Source organism: Protopterus annectens, chromosome 7.part0 (assembly GCF_019279795.1).
Source record: "Protopterus annectens isolate FY-2018-M chromosome 7.part0, PAN1.0, whole genome shotgun sequence".
Taxonomy (NCBI): domain Eukaryota; kingdom Metazoa; phylum Chordata; order Ceratodontiformes; family Protopteridae; genus Protopterus; species Protopterus annectens.
The window spans coordinates 71,094,836-71,113,277 of NC_056739.1; the positions used below are offsets into that span (position 1 = coordinate 71,094,836).

At 42.9% G+C, this 18,442-nt stretch overlaps 1 protein-coding gene across 1 annotated transcript in view; it reads right to left on the minus strand.

Moving 5' to 3' along the window:
- ITPR3 (inositol 1,4,5-trisphosphate receptor type 3) overlaps nt 1-18,442 on the minus strand; it is a 2,403,054-nt gene that overhangs the window by 871,832 nt on the left and 1,512,780 nt on the right. Inside the window, exon 30 of the mRNA XM_044076491.1 lies at nt 17,316-17,516. Within this exon, the coding sequence (XP_043932426.1) occupies nt 17,316-17,516 (201 nt within the window). The remainder of the gene's footprint in view (nt 1-17,315; nt 17,517-18,442) is intronic.

Genomic DNA, 18,442 nt, shown 5'->3' on the forward strand with positions numbered 1-18,442 from the left:
ATGATGTTACAGTTACTGGAGCATGTTACTTTAATGAATTTATGTTGGGGGAGCTAAAGTGACGTCAGTGTGTACATGCTAGAAGTGTGGTAGGGTAAAAAATAGAATGCAAAATGTTTTACAGGCCTATTGCCTACTACTTCCCTTAAGATTTTTTTGTTAATGCTGTAAAGAGACTTTAAAAAGAAGTTATGTAATCACCATAATGTTCCATCTGAGTTGTTGCCCTTCACTTGTCTTCATCCTGTGGGTTACTGCATCTGGCACGGATCTGACTTGGCCGCATATCCAGCATCTGATTCGAGCTCCAAGCTCCTCCCCTACACATAATGCCCTATCTCCTTCCTCCCTTCAGATCAAGTTTGTTGCCTAACCTAGCATCCACACCCGACCCAACACCTTGTCCCATGCTAAATGTCTCTATAAGCAAGAAAGGGACAGTAAGAGGCACCTTGGTGGTGACCACATCCTCTACTCACCAGACCACCACACAGTCTATGCAAAGCAGGGGGAAGGAGGGAGGGAATGGGTGAAGACAAATGAAGAGCAACAACTCAGATGGAACGTTAGGATGGGTACATAACTTCTTTATCTGAAGTTGTTGTCTTCATTTGGCCTTTAACCTGCGGGACAGAGTCCTCAGCTACTAAACACCTGGGAGGCCCTCATGGAAGCATATTCTGGTGCATGGTGGAGCCAAAGGAGGCCCTGTTCCTGGATATGATGTCCAACTTATAATGCGAGATGAAGGTATGTGATGAAGCCCAAGTAGCTGCAGAGCAGATGTCATCTAACGAAACTCTGGACCAAAAGGCCACTGAAGTAGCCATAGATCTAGTGGAATGTGCCTTAGAGTGACCTGGTGAGGATAAACCCCTAGCACAATACACCCATGTAATACACTGGGAAATCCAATGGGCAATGGTGACCTGCGATACTGGTTTCCCCAAAAAGGGTTTAGAGTAGGAAATAAAGAGTTGGGCAGACTTATGAAAGTATTTAGTCCTGTGCAGGTAAAAACATAAATGTCTGTGCACATCCAACAAATGCAATTTGTATTCTCCCTTATTTTGAAAATTTTGGAAAAAGACCAGGAGATTAATCACCTGATTAATATTGGACTCCAAAGCTACCTTAGGAAGAAAGGCTGGATTAGTACGCATGGATACCCTGTCCTTATAAAAAATCATATAAGTAGGCTTGACTGTCAAGTCTTGAAGTTCTGAAACCCTCCTGGCAGAAGTAATAGCAACCAAAAAGGCCATCTTCCAGGAAGAGGCTGCCGGCTCAAAAGAGGAAAAAACTAGAATTTGCAGAACTAACATAAGATCCCACGGCAGCGTAGGATCCTTCACTGGGGGCCGAAAAGAAAGTGCCTTTTAAGAAGGCTTTGCAAAGCTTAGAAGATGCTAAGGAAGCCATGTTATCACCTACATGAAAATTAGAAATCGCTGCTAATTGGACCTTGACCGTAGAGGAACTGGAATCTTGCTGAAATATCCCTGACAAAAATTCTAAAACCGCAGAAACCGGGGCAGTAAAATGATCTAAGGCACGCTGCAAAGCCCAGACTGAAAAACACCTCCATTTGCTGGAGTACACCCTTCAGGTGGAAGATTTATGAGCCGCCACCAGGATCCTTTTGACAGTTGAAGATAAGCCTGGAGTCCTGATTATCATGGGAACTGGAGCAGCCACTGTCCAGGTCTGGATGGAAAACCCCTGAAGAATGTGAAATGAGATCCGGAATTGGATCCAACGTCCATGGTGGAGCCACCAGGTGAGACCACAGAAAGGGGAACCACACTTGGCGAGGCCAGAATGGGGCAATGAGGATAACTAAGCTCCCCAGCCTGCAAGCTTTCTGAAGGAATTCTGGTATTAAGGGAAGAGGAGGATAAGCATACAAAAGACCGGGGGGGGGGGGGCAAGCATGAATCAGAGCATCTCTGGGTTCCGAGCAAAAAACTCCCTGCACTTCGCATTGGAAGGAGAGGCAAAGAGATCGCAGCAAGGCTGACCCCACTTGAGAAAGATTTTGCTACTGAAGAATTCAGAGACCACTTGTAAGGTATCAGAACAGACCTGCTGAGCCTGTCTGCTAGAATGTTGCACTTCACCGGAATGTGCATTGCCACTAGAAAATGGCCAGTGGCAATCGCCCACTCCCACACTCTCATGGCTTCACAACACAGGGGATAGGATCTGGTTCCCTCCTGCCTGTTGATGTACCAGACCACAGACATAGTGTCTGTCTGGATAGCAATCGTCCCTGGGGGAAGATAGGTATGGACAGCATGCAACGCTAGAAGTACCGCCTTCATCTCCAGGACACTGATATGCAATCTGGTCTCATAAGGGGACCATGTGCCTTGGACTGTCCTTCCCAAGCAGTGCCACCCCCACCCTAGCAGGGAGGTATCTGTAGTCACCATGGCCGAAGGTGAAGGTGGTAGAAAAGAGCGACTCCGAACAAGATCCTGAGAAGGAATCCACCACAGAAGAGAGTCCCTGCACACCCAAGAGACTTGAATGGGGTGTGACAATGGGAGATCTAACATGGACCATTGAGCTGTGAGGGTCCACTGAAGAACCTGCTGAGCTGTGAGGGTCCACTGAAGAACCTGCATGTGAAAATGCACCACTGGTAAAAGACTGATCATGGCCACCATAGACCCTGACGCCTTTAATACCAATTCCTCTGTCGGTGACTGAACTTGAAGAATACAAAGGACATGTAGCTTCAGAGACTGTATTCTCTCCGAGGTACGAAAGACTTTGGTTTGAATCGTGTCCAGTCAAACTGCAATGAAATCTAATACTTGATCTGGGGCCAGTGATGACTTGCTGAGATTGATGGTAATGCTCAACCGCTGGGCTAAGGGTAGAAAGGATTCCCTCACTTTGCAGAGCTGATGCCTGGAAGGGGTAGCAAGGAGCCAATTGTCCAGGTAGGGGAAGATCTGTATACCCTGGAGTCTCAGGTGAGCCGCTACCACTGCCATCACTTTGGTGAACAACCTGGGGGCTGTGGTGAGACTAAAGGGGAGTGCTCTGAACTGGTAATGACTGACTCCCAGCTGGAAGCGGAGAAACCTCTGAAAGCACCTGTCCATTTTGATGTGGTAGTACGCATCTTGAAGGTCAACTGTGTACATCCCATTGCTCTCCTGTAGGAAGGGCAGGATAGATTGCAGGGTGACCATCTGGAATTTCATCTTGGCCACACAAAGGTTCAAGATGGAGAGATCCAGAATGGGTCTTAAGTCCCCCATCTTCTTTGGCACCAACAAAGAACCTGGAATAAATGCCTAATCTGAACTGGTCTGGGGGAATGGGTGGATGACTCGCTTTTCTAGCAGCTTTGCAATTTCCAGTGCTGCATCATCCTACTGTGCAGCTGAAACATTTGGGAGGTGTCTGGGTTGTGGAGGTGGCTTGAGAAAGGGGACTGAATGGCCTCTGGATATAATTTGCAACACCCAATGATCTTCTGTGATGGACTTCCAGGTTGTTGGGTGTAGCAAGAGGAGACCCCTGACTGCCTGCAGAGACGAGCAGCCAGGCAACCCTTCAGGGTTGCTGTGTGGGTCTCTCCGAGAAAGGCTCTTGAGACCCTTGATTTCTCAGACCCCCTCTGCCTCTAGAGTGGTGTCTATCAAATCCCCTTCTGCCCCTGGGGGAAGGCGAGTCCTGAATATCCTGGGAATAGCTCTGAGATTTCCGGAACCACAACTTCTTGGCCCCTCACTGATTCCTAGAAAAGGTTCATTGAGGGGTCAAAAAGCAGATCCCGACAGCAGACAGTTTTCCTGTCATCCTCCTCACTCTGACCTAAGGTGTCCCTTACTGACTTCCCGAAAAGGGTGGAACTGTTGTACTGGGCATTTGTAAAAGATACCTTAAAGGGTTGCAAAAATGCACAGAGCCAGAGCCAGGTGTGGTGCCTGATGGCAATCCCTGTACTGGCAGTTCTAGCAGGGCCCTCAGTTGCATGGGAGAGGAGATGCATAGAGGTGTTAGCGATAGATGTCAAGGGGGCCATTCAAGAGGAGAACACTTTCTTGTCCTCCTCCGACATGAACCCATGGGTAGACTTAGCGATCTCCTTGACTAGGTCTCACTGCAGCCTAATCACGTGTGCCAAATAATTCAGCACATGCACAGAAAACATCGCTGAAGTGTACACCCGCTTTCCAAAATGGTCCATCTCTCGGTCAGGAGGTCAGGAGGATGACCTGTACGGCCCTCCTGAGTGAGCTCCTTCTTAGTGGCAGCTGCCACCACCACAGCATCAACCGGAGATCACTTGGTTCAATGGATGCTGTCCACAGGGGCACACAAAATTTTGTCTTGGCATTTGGGAATGGGCTCCACTGTGTCCAGTTCCTTCCACGCCCGAGATGTAGTAAGATCCACCAAAGGATCCATGGGAGGGGACACACAGGAAGTAGAGGGTCTTGCACCAAATGCCTCCAGGAACACCGATTCATCCGGGTTAGGTTTTTGGGCAGACCACTTCCCATGCTGGCGCTGGCAAGAACCTTCCCCTTCCACCAAATGAGTGTCTTCTGTGAGGGACTCTAGTGGGGAGTCCAAGTGTCTCCTTTTGAACATACATTTGCAAGGAACCTCTTCAGTGGGGGTTTCTGGGGAGAACTCTCCAACATCTTGCTGTTCCCTAATTGGAGCATTCTGGGGCAAAGAAGTAGCAGGCTGTCCTTGAGATGGCAGGATGACCGGGTCCATGTCAGAAATAGAGGGAGCCAGGGCGGACTCCAAAGACAAGATCGTCATGGGTCTCAATGGGATCAAGAGGACCCTCTCCACCATGTTGAAAGCTGAAGGGGAACAGACCTCCTGAGAAGGGACAATGGAAGGAGCCATAACCCTCTGACCCAATGGAGGAGCCAGAGCCGAGCCTCCAGGAGCTGAGATTCCAAAGGGAATTCTCTGCTTTGAAAAACTCAGAGCCGACACCATCCCCTTGGATCCAGCTCTGAGGCTATGGCTCTGAGAGCTGGATGGATCTGAGCTAGTTGGATCCGACCTGCTCAAGGCCATGGCTGGCGTCGAGGTACAAGGTACCATCAGGGCTGACCCCTCGACACCTAGTGTTCTTGAATACAAGGGCTCTGAAAATGGAGGTTGGATCAGAGAAGGAGTAATAGGGATGAACACAGACTGCATGCCCCCCGCTCTGGAAGGAGAGGAGGCAGGCAAGACTCGCATCTGTATCTGAATGTGGATGTGGATAAACTTCTGCATCATCCTATCCATCTCTGCTTTGGAAAGACAGCAGGTGGAGTGGGAAGATTAGGCCACTGACACCGGCCTAGAGGAGCAGTGAGGGGGGAAGCCTGTGCCAGCGACCGGGTCCGAATCTCTGGAGAGAACTGAGGGGAATGGAGTTGGGGGGACTCAGTCCTCGGAGCCAACCTTACTTTTGTTGAAGGGCCCACTGAGGACAAGCGATCCAGGGATCACTTCCTGGCCCTGTCCTTGGACTTAGAGGATTTGTCCCCATCCCTGGACCTCTTGGTGGAAGGTTGAGTCCCACAGGCCAGGGCGTGGACGGAAGCAGAAGCCAGGACAGAAGAGGCCTGGGCCCCGGTGGGAGGAGGAGGGAGAAGGCCCTTCAAAATGAACTTATTCCTCCAGTCCATCAGTGCCCAGGGATTAATCCTGGCACAGATGGAACAAGAGGTCTCCAAGTGGGCATCCTCAAGACATTCAATGCACAGTGTGTGGCCATCAGCTTGAGAGAGCTTGTGGCCACACACTCTGCATTCTTGAAAGCCTGGTTTGGAGGTTTCAGCCATACTCCCAACCAAAAGGCCCAACTCACACTGATGCACACAGAGACCACACATGTCCTGTTAGAAGAAAAGAGGGTTGTTTTTTTTTTGGGTAACCAAGTCAGAGAGCATGCAGGGAGGTAGAAAATAGGAAAGGAGAAAACAGTTTAAGGAAAGAAGTGTCAAAAATGCAAAAAAGTCACTTACCCTAAAACTGTAGCCTAGAGCACAGGTCACGATGCAGACATGAAGTGCAGCAAATGAGATCTGAAGGAAGGAAGGAGACAGGGGCATTGTGGGTAGGGGAGGAGCTTGGAGTTTGGATCAGATGCTGGATATGCAGCCGAGTCAGATGCATGCAGGATCCAGTAACCTACAGGATGAAGACCAAATAAAGACAACAACTTCAGATCTGATGTTTCTGTATGGATGTATACAAATGTATATTTTCAGAGTTAATGTTAAACTGGGGAACATTTTCACAATTATTTAAATGTTAGTATCCCACAATGCCATTGGAGTGGGTGGAGTTACATTATTATACATGCACATTTTATATTGATTAGTGTCCAGATTTCTGGCCAGTTATACCTACCTTTCATGGGCCTTTGCCCAGATTTCTGATCTCTCCAGGTTGAGAGGTATGCATATGACAAAACATAAATTTCCACATATACACCTAGTAATTTAGAATTCTGAGGGCTAAAGTGGAAGAATAAAACATTACCTTACCTATACAGTCCAACATTTTTACATTTGGTGACACTAGGTGAAGGGTTTGTATTGAGGACCATCTATTTGTTCTCATAAAATACCTCATTCACCCTGGCAATGGTCTGATTAAAATAAAATTCCTCCACAGGAGGATAAGAATTAAAAATGTCCTCACAGTCAGAAAGCTGGGCTTGGGAATCTCTTAACAGGATTTTCAGCAGAAGAAGACTGACTTGAAGGAGTGATGTCTGCCTGGCTTAATGGTTCCTTTCCCCATTTACACTGAGAAGAATCTCCTGGACTGTTTCCTAGGCATAGAGAAGATGGTTCTCCCATGCCCATATCGGACACTAGAACAGCTAAAGAAAAAAGTGTCTAACGTCCAATTCATGCTGGCTGAAAGAACTACAATGGAAACCAGAGAGGTAAGTAAGTGGTCTGAGGAACAACAAATCACCACTGCAGGTTCAGCCACTACACCCTGAGGCATAGACTGAGTCCATAACAATGACAGGACTCCTTGGTAATTGATTTTTTTTTAAATTTGTAGATACTTCGGGAAAAGAGACAGCCAGACTGGGGTGAGTATCCATGCTGTAACCAGAAAAGCAACACCAAAAGTGGTAAGTGCAACTGGAGCAACTAAGTCAGAAGGTAAGTTGCCACTGGGTGTTCAAAAGCAGCACCCTTACACTCCCAACACTTTCCCCAGTCTCTAAAATTAGAAAAAGTAAAAGTAAAATTTCCCTGTCAGTATTTCTCAAACACTCACACACACTGACAGAAATCAATATGGAAGGTAGGTTATCATGAAGTAAGAATAAGCATTACACTTATGCACAAAATCCTGCCCGTTTCTCAGTAACGATTTCTATCCCACAAAATTTAAAGTTTACACAAGCTGTAAAGAATTATTCAAAATATTAGTCCCAATTACATTAATAAAGAATACTAGCTAAAAATAATGGTCCCTGGTAGGAAACTTCTGATATTGTGAAAAAAAAATATCAAGTTTCATAAAAGGGAAATGTACTTTAGTCAAAAGGGCAATCATTTCTGAATGGAGGGGGTTCCCCAGTGGGGACTTATCTGCCAAAAAAGAAGCTCTTGGCCAACTGCTGCTCCTGTGAAGCTTGACAGATGCTTCTTCAAGACAACAACAAAGTACTGAAGAAAGCTTCACCCTGAATGCTGACGCCCGTCCTTGAGATTAGCCAATCAACAGCCAGAGTGAAGGAGCGTGGGGGACCAGAGCTTTTTGAAGCTGGCCAGTTATTGCAGGAAACAACCAGTATAGCCTAAAGTCTAAAGCAGCAGTGACAATGATGAACATACTATCATGACTATACCTTTATAAGTACAAGAAAAAGTAGTCAAAGCTTGAGTAAACTTAGCTAATGACATGGAAGGATTCCAAAAGTGTTCATTTGACAGCTGAGGTGGTGAAGTCACTGACAATGAGATGATGAAGTAGATGTCCATTTGACAGAAGATCTGGTGAATTAATTGAGAGAAGAGATGATGAAGCAGAACCAAAAGCTGAAAAATCTGCAGAAGAAATCGCCATGATAGTGCATAGGACTGTCAAAGGTAAAAGTGATGCAATGAAAAATAAATGTATGCGACCTCAAGGGCCACAGATAAAATAGGTCATGCAGATGAAAAAAGTTCTTCACAGTTGATAACTATCCAAACACTAGATAACAGCAACCAAAGGAATGGAGCCTCCCAGGAAGAAATGGGTGAGATCTACGACTGAGGATAGTTGAAGGACCTTCTCAGCAAAGATGACAAAGATAAGTGACTGCATCTGCATCGTTCTGGAAAAGAGCAACTACCTACAACTTGTTTTTTTGTTTAAGGAGACACCTCCTTCTACGCTATATAAAAGTTTAAAGCACAGTTCACACTAGACAGATGACTGGAAAGGGGAAGACAGAAATCCACCCAGCCAAGTTTGAAAACAAGGAGTTGGTACAGCCAGGAGGATCTCACATGGGTGAAGCAGTGATGTTCCTACCACGAAGGAAGCAGTGTGAATCTACAAATCCTGTTTAGTTTATTGAAGCACATACTTAAACAGAACAAGTGTAAACATTTTGACTATCTACTACACTATTGATCAAAATAGACCAACCAAATTATAGATCTGAAGTTGAAGAATAAACTGTACATTATCACAGCATGTTAAGCTGACTATGTAAAAACTGCAATTTATCAAAAAAATAACAAAACCGACATGGCACAGCAGTGCAGATGGATAAAGTCCTTATTGTGCCCCAGGTGGCCCATTTTCAATTAGCGGCAGAGGTGTTGGAGGAGCCACAGGGGCAGGATGGGAGTGAGCATTCAATATCATTTACCCATCCTGGAAAGAGGGAAGCAGCGTACTAGCCTGTCAGTCTCCATGTTGTATGTGTGGTGAGTCGCTTAGTTGGGATTTTGGCATGGGTGGAAGTGCACATGCACTTCCCAAGGGCAGTGATAGCAGAGCTCAGGATGCTGCACAAAGTGAAGGAGTTAGGCCACATTGCCTGGCAGCAGTATATTGCACCAGAGCTCTCAATCCCCTCAACAACCCTGCACATGTGTCAGATTAAGCCAAGGGTAGACTAAGATGGGGGTATTAGACTTAGTGAATGAGAAGAGCAGCTGGTGGGAGCTAATGGCCAGATGTGGGGGGAAAAGGAAACAATTAAAAAGGGGAAGGTCCCAACTAGGCGACCGCCTAGGGCGCCATAAAGGCCGGCCTTGTAAAGGGCGCAATTTTTTACTTTTTTTTTTTTTTATTTTAATTAATTTAGTCTTTTCTTTCTTCTCGGCGCCTGCTTGAGGGCACCAGAACCACAGAGCAAAGGGGGTTGGTGAGCACCTTCACACTACTGTAGCAGCGCGGTTTTAGCGTTTTTTCCTTTAAGGAGAATCATGTGTACACACGCCAACGTCGACGTAAATTCATTTTGCAGGCGCGCGAAATGTAATTAGTTTTGTTAAGAGGGGTTTAAGTTTGTGTGTGCTTGTTTGGCCAATCGGTTTGGAAAGAAGGTAAGTGTATGTGTGTGCAGTTTAAATTGTTCACTTCTGTATGCATGAGAAAGTGTGTGTGTGTGTGTGTGTGTGTGTGTGTGTGTGTGTGTGTGTGTGTGTGTGTGTGTATATGGAATTTAAGTTAGCCATTCTGTTTGAGATAAAGTGCATGTGTGTGTTACTGTATGTGAGAGAGAGAGAGTATGTGTGCATGTGTACAATTTAAACTAGTGGTTCCATTCATTTCTGTATGAGGGACAGTGTGTGTTGTATGAAAGAGTAGGAGTGTGTGGAATTTGAACTAGTTGTTAGTTGTATGAAAGAGAAAGTATGTGTGTGTTGCTATGAGACAGAGTAGCTGCTTGTCTATTGCATAAGTGGTGTTTTATGTTGATACCTGGACGGTTGGAAAAAGTGGCTGAAATACACGGAAGGTGATACACCTATGGAACAGATGCATGCTTTAAGTCTTTACTATCTGATCATAGTTTTATCTGATCATAGTTTTATGTTCCAGTGACTGTTTCGTTTATACCAAACCATGGTATAGCCACATTGTTGTGCTGCAATACTTGTAAAATATGAATGCTAGTGGCTGTTCTTTTCTGCGTGGTGCAATTCAAAGAGCATATTTATTCACAGGCTGACCTTCAAGAAATGGTCAGTATGATTTTTTGTTCGCTTCTGTAGAAAAGAGTATGCATTCTTAAATGGCAAACAGCTAAATGGTGTTTTTATTGAAATAGCTGGTAAGTCTGAAACCAGAACTTACCATAATTAAAAAATTAAAGGGTGCAAGAAAAAAGACCTGTTCTGAGTGAAAGTAAAAGTTATAAATTGTCAAAGTAGACAAGTAATTGGGGAATCTGGAGCATGAATGTAAAGTATCAGAAATATAAAGCATAAGATACTTAATAGTTCATTTGTATGACTTTGTAAGTACCCCCACAGGTCTGCCAAGATCTAGGTAAAGACATGTGTCATTTACCTGAACACACCTACCATTGTTTTATACATGTGTGATAGGGTAGAAGTTGTATAATTAAAATACACTTGCTTGTTGTTTCCTTGGGGGGGATGCTTTGAGAGGTATGGGATGGGATGTTGAGAGGTATGGATACATGGTATGTCATGCCCCTAGGTTGTTGATTATTTGGTGCATTTTAAGGGTGCCCTCCTTCGTATAAGATGTCTGGTAACTATGAAGTATCGGATTCTCAGTCATTTCCTGTTGCAATATTACCAGCTTACCAATTTTGTTCTTCATTGTAATGTAGGCAATTGATTCTTCAAGGGCAGCAGGCACTGAATTTGTAGATGAAACATTGAGATGTAAAGTTGTTTGCCAGTAGCAACCTCTTCGTTAGTTATAGGTTTCTTTAATGTGGAATTATTCTGATGATTTTACAGTTGCAGAGATTGTGCATATTGAGTGATATTGGATTGTAATGACAGAAGTCCGAGTGCACTTTTATGTTGAAATTTTATGAACTAGGTCGTTTTGTCATTATTCGTTCATATATCTTGTTTCATTCTTTATTAAAAGAATGTTTAAAACTACAAATTTAAAACACATTCTGACAAGTGGTGCTGTATTATACAAAGAATATAATCAGGAAGGTGAATCAAAGAACAAATGCATGTATGTAAGGCCCTAAAAATGTGTGCAAAGGAGCCTGTGGTTTAAAAATAGTCCAAAGGTAAACTTAATCCTCCAGTGGCAAGATACATTTTCTATGAATGTGGGTTTTCATGCTGTTTCAATGAATGCGGGTTTCAACTGCAGAGAAGTTTACAGCTCATGTAAGTCTGTTTTCATTGTGAGACTGTTTAGCAAATTGATATCTGTGTTTATGCTATTTTATTTCAATACCTGCAATATGCACACTGATAGGTTTGAACAGTGTTTATGGCAACTGGTGAGAAACAGCCAAGTAATGGAACACTGGAATGGTTAGGGGTAGGGGGTTACTGCAGGAGGGTCTGTTCGGTGTGATGGTGATCCATTGCCTAGGGCCCTATTTGACCATGATCTAGCTCTGGTATTTAAAGTAGGAATACATACACAAAGGTAGTTAACTCATTTGCACCTAGAGCCCTTAACCAGTTTGTGTAACAGCTTAGCTAATAAGTGTGTTGAGGTATCTTTTCTTCTATGCATTTAAATAATTCTGAAACTGCTCCGGCTCTGCTTTATGTAAGTGAAACTGATCCAGCTCTGTTTTATGCACCTGGAACTGCTCCAGCTCTATTTTATGCAACTTAAACTGCACCGGCTCTGTTTTATGCACCTGGAATTGCTCCAGCTCTATTTTATGCATCTGAAACTGCTCTGGCTCTGTTTTATGCACCTGGAACTGCTCCGGCTCTATTTTATGCATCTGAAACTGGTGTGTGTGTGTGTGTGTGTGTGTGTGTGTGTGTGTGTGTGTGTGTGTGTGTGTGTGTGTGTGTGTGTGTGTGTGTGTGTATGTGTGTATATATATATATATATATATATATATATATATATATATATATATATATATATATAAGAAATATATATACATATATAAGAAATCTCTGGGACACTGCAACCTTCTTCTGGGATAAAACCTGGTAATCAGACACTAATGGTTGGACAGTGTGTCCATCATTAGTGTCTTGATAAGCCTGATACCGATGCTTGGTACTTCAATGACTCTGCAGTTATGAATGGTAAAGTTTTTAAACATGCTTCAAATATGTACATAAAAGTCCTTCCCAACACAGGTACACTTCATGTGTAGTATTTCTTAGGGGCAGGACATTAAAATCAACAATATAATATTTGTGAAGCTTTTGATTCCAGAACTTTACGAGGTGGGAAAAATGTTACTTTTTAAAGGTTTGTTTCTTGATGAAATTCCACAAAAGAGACCACCTCCTCTAGTGTTGCTGCATGGTCATCCCCCTTGGTGATCTAGCATGATCCAATTTTTTCCTGATTCTTATAGACTGGATAATGTGGAAAAGTAGGGAAGATAAACCTGTATCTTCCAAGGACTCTTTGCCTGCACCAACCAAAAATCCTAGGATGAAAAAGTTCCCAAGCTGTCCTGTGGCTTCACGGACAGGTGTTTTGTAGCTTCCAGTCATAGTGGTAAAGCGAAGCTTACTAGACACGATACTACATCATACATATATCTGAGACTGTACTTGGGAGGCATGTACCCTTTGTGAAAACTTGTACAAACTCTGTAGTTGTTTATCAGTAAAATGTAACAAAGGAGAAAAACGTGAAAAGCTTTACAAAACTTGTAGCTGTTATTTCAGTAAAGATGCAGCAAAGATGTGAAAGATAATGAAAAAAATCGATGCAGCTAAACTTTGAAAAGTGTTAGTTCCTAAAAAAAAGATAGATTAACTTAACTGGTTTGGAACTTTCTGGTTATTTAAGCCACAGTGTTTTGGATGGTGTTTGGATTCAGAATTTTAAATTTACAAGAAGTGGTATCACTGCCCAGTAGTGTGAACATTGTTTCTAGGTGATTGTCACTGTTGAAGTGATACCTTTCTCCCATATGGAAAAAGGGGTTGTAGCTGGATAGAGGATATCATTTGAAGGTGAGCATCATTCAGTATAAAACAAGCACACACACACACACACACACACACACACACACACACACACACACACACACACACACCAACACACACACACATGTACACATACACACACACGTACGCACACGTACGTACACACACACACACACACACACACACACACACGTACACACACATGTACACACACACACACACGTACACACACATGCACACACACAAACCCCACACACACACACGCACATACACACCAACACACGCACACATGTACACACACTCACGTACACACACGTACGTACACACACACGTACGTACACACACACACACACACACACACACACATACAAACACATGCACACACACACACACACACACGCACACACGCACACACACACGCACGTACACACACACACACACACACACACACGTACACACATGTACACACACACACACACACACACACACACACACACACACACACACACACACACACACAAAACACTAAAATAGGTGTTTTGTAGAAAGTAAGTGTGCTAGGACACCTCCTGGAGATTTTTTTCAGGTCACATTACTTTTCCCTAAAAGTTCAGTGGAGCAGGCTAGTTCATTGTGCTTTAGGATGGGGAGCATTAAACAAATGTTTTCATGAATTTAGATGAGAGCAGACAATAGTTGTTGCCTAGATCAGTTAACTAACATCTAGACATTTTGCCTGTCAGTCTTTTCAACCACTAAATCAGTAGATAGATTATAGTTAATAGTAGAACCGGTTAGGTTAAAGTCAGTGTAATGCCATCTTTTTGTTTAAAACTATTTCTGTTTTATATTTCCCTGTGCAAGAATATATTTATTTGCATATTTAATTTTCAAGGTGTATTATTGCCCAACTCCAAGTATTTTAGCACTCAATTTGAAAAGCCTGTGCTATTGTTAGTTGTTTGTTGAATTATAAAAGGGTAATTACATAAAACTGGTGGATTGATTTATAATTAACTTCAGTCTTTTAATGAGAGACTGCTGACTCCTATTAATTTAATAATATGGTTGATTATTTTTAAGTGTAAACTAATTGTATCCTGAATATGCTAGACTGGACTGGCAAGTAGCAGTGGTAGAGTGTTACTATGAATGAGGGAAGGGATATTGTCATTTAAAGGGTATTGTGGCACTGAAAAGGTATTAACCCACTCATGGAAATCATTGTGTATATCAATATAGTAGTCTTACGTAAGACACAGTCACTGCTAGTACCATAGCACTAAAAAGCGTAGGCTGATAGTGAAGTGTGTGAAATCCTGTGAAGCCATTGACCACAGCCTAGATAGTATTCATTTGCCAAATGTTCTTAAGGCCAAGCACATGTAATTTTAGGTAGTAATACAGTTTGTTGGGTTGCCCTGACACTCTGCAGACCATTGTTTGAAGATGATGAGGGTGTATGTGAAGCTGCAGCAGGGGATGGGATTGTCTCTTCCTTGATCTGGTGCACTGATGGATGATGCACTACTTCCCTGCCTTCATTTCTAGCAATTTCTTTGAACAACTTCTTACCAGCCAGTGTTCCAACTCAGTACAGATGAAACTGTAAAACAGCCAGCAGGTATCAGTGTAAACAGGTGGGTCTACTTCAGACATAGTTTTCCCTTCAGGATCACAGCCCTTAATCTGTCACCTTCTACACCAATGGTGTTTCATCAAACCTGGTAACATCGGTGTTGATGCTGTCAGTGCAAGGCATTTCAGCTGTTCCAGCAGATGGGGTCAGGCTTTCAGGACCAGGATTGGAACTGATCTTGTCAGCATAGCCCATTGTTATAACATGTAGCATTTTCCATTGTGTTACCTTCCATTATATTACTATTATATCAGTTTGTACCATTGATCTCATAGTCTGTGTGACAATTATATTGTACTTTGGTAGCAATTTTAGCTGTTTTATATTTGTCTATAGTGTGATATTCCCTGCTGTTAAGATAGCTTTCCATTTTTAGTTTTTATTTAGTGTTGTGTGATAACTTGAGAATTGTAGTCGTATGTTTGCCATTTCCTACTCCCGTGTGGCTTAACTGGGCACTCAGTTATATTATGCAAGAATAGCCATGTGGTGATCTTGGTTCTATTTTAAGAATAGGGAGGCTGGCTCCCTGGTTTTTAGACTGTAGTTGAATACAGCGTTTGAGTCCATATATATACTTTTGGGGGGCAAAGGAACTGAAATTGAATTGTGTATTAACATTATGTATACTTAACAAGCACGGGAGGAACTAAGTCAGTTTTTAAATGTTGTAAATCTGATTGCATGGCTTAAACCTCTATAGCTATTACATTTCATTGTGTTGCATGATACAGTACTTGAATCAATGTGGTAGTTAAGAACTGCCCTTCCAGTGGCACAAGTTGAAAGGTAATCTTATGTCAAATTGTAACTGAGATGCATGATAAATAGAACTGAATCCTAAGTATAAAGAAATATATTTTCATTACACTGATCAGCTTAGATGGACTTTAGTATGCTGCAAGGAAGTGTTCCACCTTTGCCACTTTGTTCCACATTGGCAGGTACGGTTGACAACTATGGAGGGTTTTTGTCTCTTATTCTTAGGAAAGCAATTTCCATGTACTGCCTTTCTGCTGACATACCACTGTATTGTTTAATGAAGTTGTGTTCCAACCTAATCAGATATGCTGATAAGTTTGGTAGAGGTGATGGACAGCTATTGGCATATGTAAAAGGTGAACATACATGTCCAAACTCTAAAACTGTTGTGCTCAATCATTAGTAAACCTCTTTGCTGTCCCTTATTCTGTCTGACAGAACATACAAACTACATTTATGCTATACATTTGATTAAGGTCAGTAAGTGCCCAGTGTCTATTGTACATGTTGGTCAGTGATGTGCTGGTGTACTGTGGCTGGTGTGTAAAGCATGCCTCCTTTGTTACACTATGACAAAGCATTCACTGATTTTCATGCATTTAAAAATTGAAAGAAATGACTGGAGTGGCTTTTTGTGCGAGTGACCTACATATGGGCGTGGCTCAAGTAGGGGCGTTACTTGAGAATGGTGTGGGTAGGGCTTAAGGGGCGCCACAGCACTACTTCGCCTAGGGCGCCATTTTATCTAAGGCCATCCCTGCGTACAGTCTTGAAGTCAAGAGAGAATTCTTATCGCCATAGTTCCATATGTCTTGCAGAATACAACAAGCAGTCTTCAATGAAGCACTGGAATCAAATACAGGAAACAGAATATTGTCTCACCTAACACTGAGGCAGTTAGCACAGAGGCTAAAGCGTTAACTTGTTGCACCTTTTGGCAGGGGCTCAGGGTTTGAATCTTTCCACCTTCATTCATGTGGGCTGGTTGGCGTAATGGTTAAGGTCTTCAACTTACAGTCAAAAGATACAGGTTTTGATTCTATCCTATGGTTATTAGCTAAGCCTGTAATAGTCTGCATTCTGATAGCCTAGTACTCACCTATGACAATTTCCTGTGAACAATGGTGTGATATTCAGTATGTATCCTTCAAAGTCCTTTATTATAAACCCACACCTATAGATCCATGCTACTACTCACCGTGAAACCAAGACAGCCAGTTCCTTCAAACTTCTCATCAACCCTTCATAATGCAAAGACCTCATTATGTCTCCCAGGCTGAAATCGTCTGAGTTGGCATGTACTTCTCTATTTTGTTAATGCTCCAGCATCTCAGCATTGCGGTTCTATTCTCCACTTCCAAAGCTGAGTGAGTGGCTCTCTGGGCTTATTTTATCCAAAGTAACATGCCTTCCAAAAGGATGAACAGCTCTCGCACTTCTGTGTACTCGTTTATGCCATGTCTGTTCAGAGCCCCATATTACTCTGCTTCTTTCCCGATAGTGAACAACCAAGTGTAACATTCATTCACAATCTGTCTTTACATGTAACATTCATTCACAATCTGTCTTTTCCAATATCAATCGACATACCAATCTTCTGCAGCCTGATATTTGACAACTCTTGTAAGATATTTTTCAACCACGTAAAGAAAATACAACAAATACATCAACAAAAAGATATGAATAAATAGAGAACAATAACTCTGTCTGGATACCAAAAATATGGGGTGCACAGAATACTGAGATGCAGTGGGAATTTCACAGAATACAAGAGTAATTTCTATGCCTTCTGTGCTGCTGGCATAATGAATCCTTACCTCTGTCATAACCATATCTTGACACTTCTTCACATACTTGCCGTCTGCCTTGATGATGGTATGCAGGAAGTTAAGATACTGTACATGGCGTCCATGTGTTGCCAGGCAGTGAATGAAATGCTGCAGGACCGTCTCACTCATCTCTGAGCACAGCTGATAGTTGTTGGCAAATATAGACTGCATTGTTTCAGCTTCAAGCAGCTGGAAAGAAAGAAACAGAAAATTAGACACTACGTAAAGCCACTCCCTTTATACCCACATTCTAGCACAGACTAAGTCTGTACATACTGAGGCAATGCGACAGACAAACTCTTTAGGAAGGCCACATTAATTCTTTAGCACCTGTGGGCTGCACTATTTTAATGTTATGGGTTACCGTGTAGTGGAATATTATTCCCTAATAAAACATTATAAGAAAAAAAAGAAGTTATGTACTCACCATAACATTCCATGTCAGTTGTCCATCTCGCCTTCGTTCTGTACTGATGGGTTTGGAACCGAGCCTCGGTTCCGACTCAGACATTTACTAAAGCTCGAGGTCTCCAAATAGCTCGTGGCTCACTCCCTATCCCATGATGCTCTAGTGCCTTCCCCAGATCTTGTTTGCTGGTGAATTAATATACATATATAATAATTAGCCATTGTTTTACAAGCCAAGAAGAGGGTCAAAGACTATCAGATGCCTAAACAGGAACCTCTCAATCCTCCAAAAGCCATTGATTGTGGGTGGGAGTGTAGGACATAAGAATGAAGGCGAGATGGACAACTCACATGGAATGTTATGGTGAGTACATAGCTTCTTTATGTGAAGTTGTCCTATCTCGCCTTCATTCTGTACTGATGGGACAGCGTCCCTAGCACCATGTTTCCTGGGTGGCTCACGGGAGAACATTCTTCAGAACAGTGGACCCAAAGGAGGCCCTGTCCCTGGAGGCCAAATCGACTTTGTAATGAGTGATAAAGGTATGAGGCCTTGCCCACATTGCTGCTGCACAAATGGTATCTATACGTAATTTTGCATGAAAAGCATAAGAAGTTGAAACAGCTCTAGTAGAAGGAGCTCTTATTTTGTCTGGCAGATGCTTGTTTACTGACTGATAAGTGAATGAGATGCAGTCTGACAACCA